Source organism: Parus major, chromosome 13 (assembly GCF_001522545.3).
Source record: "Parus major isolate Abel chromosome 13, Parus_major1.1, whole genome shotgun sequence".
NCBI classification, from domain to species: domain Eukaryota; kingdom Metazoa; phylum Chordata; class Aves; order Passeriformes; family Paridae; genus Parus; species Parus major.
In genome coordinates, this window is record NC_031782.1 from 15,294,658 (window position 1) to 15,305,418 (window position 10,761).

The following is a 10,761-nucleotide window of genomic DNA, read 5'->3' on the forward strand; positions in this document are numbered from 1 at the left end:
CCCTGAAGCTCTCCCAGCCTCTGCCGTCAGCCCTGCCACTGGCAGCCCCTCATTTCCCCACCGTGGATTGCTCAGCGGTGCCACATCCTTCCCCAGAGCATTTCCCCATATCCACTTTCCCAGGAGGAGCTGCCAAGGGCTGTGTCACCCCTCCTGCTGGGGCACAGCACCCTGTCACAGGCACTGATACTGCCAGCAGCTCTCCAGGGCTGGCCCTGCCACCCCCTCACCAACACCCTGCAGGGTGCAGACAGGGCTGGGAACACACAGGTGCCCACCAATATCCTTGTCCACACAGGTCACCTGCAGCTGGGTTCCCTGGTCCCTGGGCCAGGTGGACAGCTGGACATGGCAGGACACAACCATACTGGGACCTGTGGGGCTGACCCTGGTGTTTTGAGATGGTTGTTTTGGGCTTGGCTCCTGTGTATTGGTTTGTGGCCAGTTTAAACCAGTTCATAGCTGTTATAAGATGTGGGATGAGTGGGATCCTGTGAGTGCTGGAGGGGAGCTCACGCCTGTGGCTGCCGGTGTTGGTGGCCATGCGAGCCCACATGCCCGGGGATGGTGGCACGGCTCTCCGGGCAGCAGACAGCTGCTCACAGCCCAGGCTCGAGTGCAGCAACCCTGGAGCTCCCCCACAGGCTTTCGGCTGCAGCATCTTCCCCTCCAGCATAGCCACAGCGGCCCGGCGAGCTGATGCTGCCCCGCATTGGGAGGAGAGGGGGGACATCACCTGCCCGCTGCTTTTCATCCAGCTCAACCAGCTCCTCAGCACCTCGGCGGGCCTGGAGTGGAGGGAGATGGCCAGGTAGGCACACTTGTGAGAGCCAGGCTGCTGGCTTTGGGAGGCCAGCCTTCCAGCTCAGCTGGAGCCAGGACACATCCCGAGGCTGGTGGTGCCTCAGCCCCAAGGCAGGGCTCTGCCCCATCAGTGCCTACACTGGGCTGACTTAATTTTCGGGAGAGGGCAGGATGTCAGGCAGGCCAGGCACAGCACCCTTCCTCCTGCTCCTCTCTGTTGCCTCTCCAAGGCTCCAGCAGCTGAGCTGGGGCTGGGATGCCTCCGTGCCCCATAGAATCCCTCTACCCCCAGCAGGGACATGGGGACATGGGCCAGCAATGGGTCTGGGGCCAGCAATGGGTCTGGGGCCAGCAATGGGTCTGGGGCCAGCAATGGGTCTGGGGCTGGCAGTGTGTCTGGGGCCACCAATGGGTCTGGGACCACCAATGGGTCATCCCCCGGGGTCGGAGTGTCTGTGGGGACCGCAGCCGCCGGGCTGTGGCTCTCCCGGCACCCAGCCCCGTTGTCCCCGAGCCCGCGGTGCCGGGGCACGCTCTGCCCGTGCAGCACCACACGCCTGCACGCCCACCCACGGGGACAAAGGGAAGCTCTGTCTGTGCACGGCGTTAAAATATTTGGCATGGCCCGAGCGTGGAAACAGCTCAAGACACTTCTGTTCTGACTCCAGCAAGCGCTGCTAATGGCAGGGCCACCCCCAGCACAGCTGGGAGGATGGATGGGCTGGGAGCAGCCCTGTGGAGAATGGCTGGGGGTGCTGGTGGGTGACAGATGGGACATCAGCCGGCACTGTGCACTCACAGCCCAGAGACGAGTGTAGGGCTGCACCACGGGCAGCAGCGTGAGGAGGGGGTGCTCCCCCTGTTCTGCTTTGTGTGAGACTGCCCTGGGGCACCACATCCAGCTCCTGTTGAAGCACATTCTAAGGAAACCATGGAAGTGATTCAAAGGCTGGAAGAGCTCTGTTGGGACAGCTCTGCTATGGAGACAGGGTGAGAGAGGTGGGATGTTGTTTAGCCTGGAGAAGACAAGGCTCAGGGGAGACCTTAGAGCCTCTTCCAGTGCCTAAAGGGGGCTCCAAGAGAGATGGAGAGGGACTTTAGACAAAGGACTCGTGTGACAGCACAAGCAGAGATCAGCATTAGATGGGATATTGGGAAGGAATTGTTCCCTGTGAGGGTGGGGAGGCCCTGGAACAGATTTCCCAGAGAAGCTGTGGCTGCTCCATCCCTGGAAGTGTCCAAGGCCAGATTGGACGGGACTTGGAGCAGCCTGGGATAGTGGAAGGTGTCCCTGCCCATGGTGGAGGGGTTGGAGATGATCTTTAAGGTCCCTTCAAACCTGAACCATCCTGTCACCTCATTATGGTTGGAATTCCCCTGATCAGCTCTTGGAGAGGTGTGGGTCTGCAGGAATAGGGGTGTGACCACTTTGTCTGCACAGCTGCCCCTACACCATAAACCAACTGCAGGCCCCTCTGAGCCACCCAAACCCCTCTCTACCTGTGCCAGCCCCATGCTAAGCTCAGAGATGGGCTCAGGCTCTAGCTCCCACTGCCTGGCACAGGGACCCTGCCACTGACCCCACACATCTCCCTGGGCAGGTGGATAAAGTTCGAGGAGAAGGTGGAGGATGGTGGGGAGCGCTGGAGCGCACCCCATGTCCCAGCTCTGTCCCTGCACAGCCTGTTCCAGCTGAGGACATGCCTGCAGAAGGGGACGATGCTCCTGGATCTGGATGCCACCAGTTTCAAGGAAATAATTGGTACATGGGTAATGCAAAGGTCATCTCCTGGGATGGGCTGGTCACCAGAGAGGGACAGGCCACCAGGAGGTGCCTATAGAACAGCATTGATGAATAACAGCTGGGTACCTGGGGGGGCTGTCTGATACTCCAGCTAAGGGGGCTTTTCCCTGGGCAGCTCCCCAATGGGCAGCAAACCAGGGGGACTCAGAGCTATCCCTGTCCCTGATGCAGACAAAGCACTTTCTGGGCAGCCCGAGGACACAGAGCTGCAGCCTGCACTGAGGGAGCGCCTGGCAGCCCTCCTGCTCCTCCAGCCGCAGCACCAGCCTACAAAATCCCTGCTGCAGCTCCTTGCTGAGCTTGGTCTCTCTCCCTGCCGAGGTAGGAAACCCGGCTGACCCACCAGGAATCCTCCTGCTCCCTCCAGCCCGGGGCAGTACCCACACTGGCCCTTCTCCTGCACATGGATTTTGCTGTTTCCTCTGTTACTTTGCAGGGAAAGCCAAAAGCAGGTCTGAGACCAGAACCCAGCTCTCCAAAACGCCTCTTAAGGAACAGGTACTGCAGCATGGAGCTGGGCTGGGAGCAGCTACTGCATCCTGAATGCCCAGCCCCTGCATCCTGAGTACCCAGCCCCTGCATCCCTTTCCTTTCAGCTGAGAAACAGATTTAGGAAGAAGGTCCCACCGGGGGCCGAAGCAGCCCATGTTGCTGTCGGGGAAGTTGAATTCCTGGAAAAGCCCTTTGCTGCCTTCATTCGCCTCAGGCGTGGGGTGTCCCTTGGCTCACTGGCTGAGGTTTCTCTTCCAAGCAGGTAACAGAGCATGGCTGGTGGCCCTGTGCCCACCCCTGTCCCTGTGTCCTCATTTTTTCCCACAGCATAATAAGTCTTTGCTTGTCCAAAGCAAAGGGAACGGCACCGAGTGCTGCATGCAGTCCCAGAATCCCATCTCACTGCTTCCCCTCCTGCTTTTCCCAGCTTCTTAGGAGCACTCCAGAACGGGTTGGGTGTGGAGCAGCCTGGAAGGGCCATCCCCCGGGGTATTCCCTGTCCTTAGCTGGTTCTGGATGCTCTCCACTTACTGCCGGGAGCGTGGTGCCCGGCAGTGGGAGAGGGAGGCAGGTTTTTAGGAGACTCTTGCCCTCCCGCTGTTCTCCTGAGTGGTGAGACAAGGTGGAGGGAGAGGACCAGGGCAGGAGGTCCCCATGGTTTCCCCGTGGCTGAGGAATCCATCCTCTAAAGCCGTGAGGGGAAAGGGCCAGCGTGTCTTCAGCTGAGGACTTCCTTGGGAAGTGCGCGGAGGAAGCAGGCGGGGATCAGGAGGGACATTGCCACCTCCTGGTCACTCTGCCCTGAGCAGCCGTCCCCAGGAGCTGGGAGGTGCAGGACAGACATCCATCCACCTGCTGCTCTCTACCCTCGGGAGTTGGGTGGCAAGTCCCCGTCAATGCCCCTGGGTCTCGAGGGTTTCATGACAACCCCTTGCCCTGTATTTTCCTCCCCCAAAACGGAGGGCAGGAATACCTTGTCCCTACCCATCCCTTTGCCCAGGGTGCCATCCCCCCAAGTGCAGCCACTGCCTCAGGGTTGTCATTCACCCAGATTCATCTCCAGGAGTCTTTTCCCATCACCTTGGTGCAGATGCCAGGGTGAAAACAATCCCTGTGGCAACTGTCACCTCTTGTCCCTCCAGAGCAGCTCCAGAGGCCTCCGGTATCTGGGGGTTCTGTCACGTCCCACTTGCACAGCCAGAGGAGTTTGCCTGCCCCCTCTCTGGGGGTTTGCTCAGGGTACAGTCACTGGAACTGCTTGACAATCTCAGGCTTTCAGGACTGTAACCATTCCCACCAACTTTGGAAAAGTGTGGAGGACTCAGTTAAACATTTGTGTGGATTGTCCCTCTGGAGATTTTGCACCATCCTCTCAAGTATGGGATTTTCACTATATTTTATCAAGGCCTCTCAGCTCTCTTTCCAGTCTCCTCCCACGTCCCCAGAGTCCTGTCAAACCTGCTACCTGTGCTGCTGGCAAGCTCTCCTTTCCTAACACACCAGCATCCTGCCTGCAAGCAACATTCCCAGGAAAATGATGCCACAGACACCTCCAGCTGAGGATTTATCCTCCTCTGTCCAAAGACTTGCTCCCCAACACCTCCCAGTCTGGATTTCTGCAGACCCTTGTGATCCAGCCAGGGTCCTGGTGTCCTGTGGTCTCTGTGAGGTTGCCACGCAGTGGCAACAGACACTGAAGACAAATGTCTTGTCTCCTTGTCTCCTGCCCCTGACCCCAGTTTTAGGGTGGCAGAAGCCCACCCCCAGGCTGCCCCAGCCACCATCCCCACATCCCCATGGTCCTCCCCCAGAGAAACATTCCCTGCTGCTGGAGATGTGCTGTCTTGCCACAGGTTCCTCTTCATCCTGCTGGGCCCCCCCAAAATGAAGGACTACCATGAGGTTGGCAGGGCCATGGCCACTCTGCTGACAGATGAGGTGAGCCTGGCACAGCACCCATGGATGGGATGGGCCTGGAATGGGGACACCAGGACTCCTCTGCAGGCTGCAGTGGAGGGCAGAGGATGGGGTGAGCTGGTGGCCTCCCTTGCTCAGGATAAGAAAACAAAAGCCTGGGTGGATTTACAGGATGTAGGGCACCTGTTGCCCTGAAATGGGTGCTTTTGTTTCCTGGTGATGGCTGAAGGCTGGGAGGGAGGTTCCAACAGGGATGTGGTGGCTAAACCCGGGCATCTCCCCACAGCTCTTCCAAAGAGTTGCCCGGCAGGCTGAGCACCGAGAGGACCTCATTGCAGGGATAGAGGCGTTCCTGGATGAGCTGATTGTGCTTCCTCCTGGCAAATGGGACCCCAGTGCCCGAATTCCTCCACCAAGCCACCTGCCATCTCCACGCAGGAGGTGGGCTGGAGAGAGGGCACCCCAACCCCTGCCAGCCCCTCTGCAAAGTCCTGCAGAGATACCTCTGTCTGTGACACTGGAATTTCCATTTCCATGGTGATGAAGTTGCTGAGGAGCCAGGAGGTCCTCCCAGCCAAGCCCCTCCACAGGCCCCTGCTTTGGTCCCCCCTGCTGTTAGTCCTGCTGTCCCACTTGGCAAATGGCAAATCCCCTGCAAAGGGAACTGATGGCAACACTGGGATTCAGCACTCAGATGTGAAACAACCCAGCTCCTCCACTAAAACCAGTCCTGCAGGGGCTGGCTCCAGGGCTTGCCAGAGGAAAACATGGTTGGGTTGGAAGAAACCTTCAAAGATCATCATCTGCCATTTCTTGTCCTCTTCCTGATCTTTCTCCTCTCCATTATCAGGGGACACACAAACCCTGTTTGCACCCCTGTCCTCTCCCCATTCTCCCTTTCCCATCCTAGTGTCCTCTAAATGCAGCTGGGTCCTGAGGATCCCAACCTGAAGCCTGTTGTCTCAGGCTCTGCTCTGCCACAGGACGGCTCTGGACCCACTGGAGCAGCAGCCACATGGTAACGGGGACATGACAGCAGCTGGGGACAGAGCCAGCCCAGGGCACCCACGCTCTGGGGAGGAGCTGGAGAGGACAGGCAGGTCAGTGGCTGGAAGGGCGGTGGGAGGTGCAGCAGGGTGCTGGATTTGGGGCAGGTCACTGTTTCTCATGGGGCCACCATGTCCAAGCCCCTCTGAGCTGCTGTATCCAGGGGAAGGGACAATCCCAGCTCTCTGTGGGGTCTGCTCTGAGACCTCCCTCCTACACCCCAGGCTTTTTGGGGGGCTGCTGCGAGACATCCGGAGGAAGGCACCGTGGTACGGCAGCGACTTCTCCGATGCCCTGCACCCTCAGTGCCTCTCAGCAGTGCTCTACATCTACCTGGCGACAGTCACCAATGCCATCACCTTCGGGGGCATGCTGGGGGACGCAACTGCCAACATGCAGGTCAGTGTGGCCATGAGGTGCCCGGTACCAACCCTGCTCAGCCCAGCCCAGAGGGCTGCTCACCTCCCACCAGCATCCCCAGCACATCCCGAGCATTGCCTGAACTCTCACTCCTTCCCCCGTGGTCCCCAGCAGTGACCCTGTGTTCTTCTGTGCTGCTGGGGGGACAGGCCCATAACCCTCCTCCCTGCCATGTGCCTGGCACCCCTCCCCTGCATTTCAGGGGGTGCTGGAGAGCTTCCTGGGCACAGCCTTTGCTGGCTTCATCTTCTGCCTCTTTTCGGGCCAACCCTTGACCATCCTGAGCAGCACCGGCCCCGTGCTTGTCTTTGAGCGCCTCCTCTTCTCCTTCAGCCAGTGAGTTCAGTGTCAGGGACAGATCCCACTGTCCCCCAGCTGGGGCACGGGCCACCATCACTCCAGGCAGGTGTCATTGGTGAGGATTTGAGCCACCCTTTCCCCCAGGGATCACAGCCTGGACTACCTGGAGTTCCGCCTCTGGATTGGGCTCTGGGTGGCCTTTTTTGGTGTGGTGCTGGTGGCCACCGAGGCCAGTCACCTGGTGCGGTACTTCACCCGCTTCACCGAGGAAGGCTTCTGCGCACTCATCAGCCTGATATTCATCTACGACTCCCTGAAGAAGATGCTGAGCCTGGCAGATGCCTTCCCCATCAACTGGCAGTACCGGCTGGACAACGTCACCTCCTACAGCTGCACCTGCAACTTGTCCAGCCCCGGTGAGCCCAGCAGCTGTGGGAGGGTGGGGAGCAGGAAGCTGCTGCCCCAGGATCCCACTGGGAACCTGTTTCCTGGCTGGATGAGGGAAGGCACTGGAGGAGGAGGCTGTTTAATCCCATCCTCACCTGCCTGACCACATTGCAGTGTCCTCCACTTCCCTTCATACAGTCTGTCCACCTACTGCTGCCTTCCTGGAACTGCCCAGGAACCAAGCAGGGAGCAAGGAGGAGCCTTGGCCCATCTCCTTCCAGGATGGGGGATGTCAGAGGCTGGAAAAGGGCACCTGTATGGGTTTGCTTTGCCATGTCTAGCCCAGTCTGTAAATCAGGGGCCATTTTCTGGGGTTTGAAGACATGATCCTGGAAATGACATGACCCACACTGACCCTGGAAATAGGACCTATACCATGTGCCAAAAACATCAGTGCTGGCCAGCCTGGGATCAGTAGTGCCTCTGAATGTCCGGTGCTTTAGCCAGGCCCTTCACAGGGAACATCCCCTCCTTGGTGCTCCCTGAGCATCAGCCAGACCTGGGACCTCAGAGGTCCCATGAGGCCCCATCCAGAACCCTGAGCCCTCAGGAAGAGCTTGAAGACCCAGCCTGATGAAACCAGCACCAATCTGAGCCACATCACTTTGCAGGTCCCAGCTCTGCAGGGAATGACACATCACTGCCCTCCCTCCTGGCCACCCGGCAGGTACTGCCCCTGCTGCCAGGCAGGCAGGTGAGGCGCTGGGGTGGGCCCAAGGCATCCATGGGTGACCCCTCCTCACTGCCACCTTGTTCCTGCAGCCTCCTGCCACCACAGCAGGGCTGAGCAGGACCCAGTGCCTGGATCGAGGTGGGCATCTCCTGGGGACCAGCTGCCAGTATGTGCCTGATGTCACCCTCATCTCCTTCCTGCTCTTCGGGGGCACCTTCCTCTTCTGCACCGCACTCAAACGCTTCAGGAGCAGCCGCTACTTCCCCGCGGGGGTGAGCATCTTCCAGCCACCCCAGTGACATGGCCACCTGTCCCAGTGGTGTGGGGGTGGCTCTGGGTGCTGCACCCCGAGGCTGCTCCTGAAGTGGCCCCCACCCCTGCCAGCCTGGGCCAAGCCCTGTCCATCTGCAGGTGCGGAAGACGGTGAGCGACTTTGCTGTCATCCTGGCCATCCTCGCCTCCTGCGCTGTCGATGCTGCTCTGGGCCTGGAGACCCCCAAGCTCCTTGTCCCCAGTGAGCTGAAGGTGCCAGCAGGGTGGGAACAGCATTGTCAGGGTGTGGGTCTGTGCCCACCACAGTAGCCACCCAGTGCGCTGTCACTGTCCTTCCCATCACTGGCTCCAGCCCTACAGGGGTGCAGGCTGTGCCCCAGAAAATGAGAAAGGGTCGCATGCAGCTGATCCCATGCACTGTAGATAACCTGGCTCAGTCCTGGACTATACAGATCACACTGGAGCAAGAGCCACAAAGTCAGCTCCAGGCTTGGGCTTCTTGCCCTGGGTGTGGAGTGGGGCTGGCAGTGCCTGAGAGCAGCCAGTGCTCACCACCACCTCCTCAGGCTCACCATCATCACTGCCCAATGCCACCTCTTCCACCTCCTGTCACACGCCCAGCTCTTGGCTTGTGGTGTCCAAGAACAAAACCCTGCTCTGGCACAGCCAGAGTCTTCTTGTAGGGGGCTGGTGGGTCACTCTGACCAGCAACATCCCCAGGATGAGTGAGGATGCTCTTCCACTCCTGAGGTGGGGCATCCTTGGGTGCCTGTAGGGCTCCAGCCTGGGCTCCTGGGGCTGGTCCCATCACCCAGAGATGTCACACACCCCACAAGTGGGTGGCAGCTGCCGTGACCCTTCTGCTCTCCACAGCCCACAAACCCAGCACAGGGCTGGATCATTTTCCCCTTTGGAGCCAACCCCTGGTGGGTCTGCCTGGTGTCTGCAGTGCCTGCTGTCCTGGTCACCATCCTCATTTTCATGGACCAGCAGATCACAGCTGTCATTCTTAACCGCAGGGAGTACAAGCTGCAGGTGAGCAGGGGGACAGGGAACAGGCAGCACCAGCCAATGAGGAGGATCCAGGTCCTGCCTGGATCCCATGGAAGCTTCCAGGGAGAGCAGAACCCCAAACTGGCCAGGAAAGTGGGAAGATGCCCCCAGCCCTGCTGCCTTTTCCCCTGCAGAAAGGAGCAGGCTTCCACCTGGATCTCCTCTGCGTCTCCCTCCTGATGGTTGTCACCTCTGTCACTGGCCTCCCCTGGTATGTCTCAGCCACTGTCATCTCCCTGGCACACATGGAGAGCCTGAGGAAGGAGAGTGCAACCTCAGCCCCCGGCGAGCACCCCGAGTTCCTGGGCATCAGGTGAACAACAAGCCTGGGCCCCTCCTTGGGGAGCCCTCCACGGCTGTGGAGCTGGGGACAGGGACATGCCCACACTGTCCATCTGACCTGGCTTTGGGGATCTCCCCACAGCTGACCCCCTTCCTTGTGGCCATCAAAAGTGCAAAGAGGGGACCTGGAGGGCAGGAAGGGGGGTAGGCTCCCCAGGGACCCCAGGTACCTGTGACACCTGTGCTGCCACCCACAGGGAACAGAGGCTGACAGGCCTGGCTGTCTTCATCCTGATGGGAGTCTCCATCTTCATGGCCCCTGTGCTCAAGGTAGGAAACCTGGCTGGGGTGGCCTCTTTTCCTAGGCAGGGATACCCTTCAAGGCTGGAGATTCCTCACCCTGCCCCATGGAAGCAGCACAGGAATCCTGTCTGGCAGGAGCCTGCACTGTGTGGGTATGGGCTGCACCAAGGGTTTGTCTCCAGTGCCATGGGAGGGCTGGCACACAAGGCACTGTGGCCCCATTTCACCTGTCCCATGTGTGTATTGGGGTCCTTGTGCTCCCCAAACACACCTCACCACTACCTCTCCACACTGCCACGTGGATGACCTGGCTGCTGCTGGCTTTCACCTGCTGCCACTGCCATGCTAGGAAAAACCCTTCCAGTGGCCCTGGATTACCTGTGGGCAGACAGGAGGCCCCTTTTCCTCAACATCTTGACTCACCTCTGAGGCTGATCTCATACAGCCTTTGATCTGGGGGCCTCCCAGCAGCCTCACCTCCAAACTGGATTTGATGGAAGAACTGTTAGATGGATGAGGAATTGGTTGGATGGTCATGTCCAGAGATCCACAGCCAGTTGCCAAGTGTCCAAATGGCAACGAGTAACAAATGGTGTCCTCCAAGTGTTCCTACTGGACAAACACTATATAATATCTTCATCAAAGACATAGCAGGGTGGAGAACGTTTGCAGATGGCACCAAGGTGAGGTGCAGTGACACACCTGGGGGATGACATGCCATCCAAAGGGACCACAGAGGCTCATGTGAACCTCAAGTGGTTCAATAGGGTCAGGCTGGGCTGTTGGGAATAAAGGAGGCAAAGGCTGTGGACACACATGCAGGGTTTTACATGAGAGGACACTGAGCAGGCACGGACCCCCAGAGAACAGCCCCGCTGATCTCCCAGAGAACAGCCCCGCTGATCCCCCAGGGAACAGCCTCACTGATTCCCCAGAGAACAGCCCC

The 10,761-nt window shown here is 59.3% G+C and overlaps 1 protein-coding gene across 1 annotated transcript in view; it reads left to right on the forward strand.

The window, feature by feature from the left end:
• Positions 1–388: 388 nt before the first annotated feature.
• The window catches only part of SLC4A9 (solute carrier family 4 member 9), a 13,279-nt gene continuing 2,906 nt past the window's right edge, over positions 389–10,761 (forward strand). The window contains exons 1-17 of the mRNA XM_015641780.2: positions 389–811; positions 2,406–2,566; positions 2,780–2,929; positions 3,045–3,106; positions 3,205–3,362; positions 4,954–5,038; positions 5,304–5,458; positions 6,001–6,117; positions 6,289–6,463; positions 6,687–6,820; positions 6,929–7,200; positions 7,843–7,898; positions 7,994–8,176; positions 8,316–8,429; positions 9,051–9,212; positions 9,365–9,543; positions 9,770–9,842. Of these exons, the coding sequence (XP_015497266.1) occupies positions 543–811; positions 2,406–2,566; positions 2,780–2,929; positions 3,045–3,106; positions 3,205–3,362; positions 4,954–5,038; positions 5,304–5,458; positions 6,001–6,117; positions 6,289–6,463; positions 6,687–6,820; positions 6,929–7,200; positions 7,843–7,898; positions 7,994–8,176; positions 8,316–8,429; positions 9,051–9,212; positions 9,365–9,543; positions 9,770–9,842 (2,505 nt within the window). The 5' untranslated portion in view covers positions 389–542. The remainder of the gene's footprint in view (positions 812–2,405; positions 2,567–2,779; positions 2,930–3,044; positions 3,107–3,204; positions 3,363–4,953; positions 5,039–5,303; positions 5,459–6,000; positions 6,118–6,288; positions 6,464–6,686; positions 6,821–6,928; positions 7,201–7,842; positions 7,899–7,993; positions 8,177–8,315; positions 8,430–9,050; positions 9,213–9,364; positions 9,544–9,769; positions 9,843–10,761) is intronic.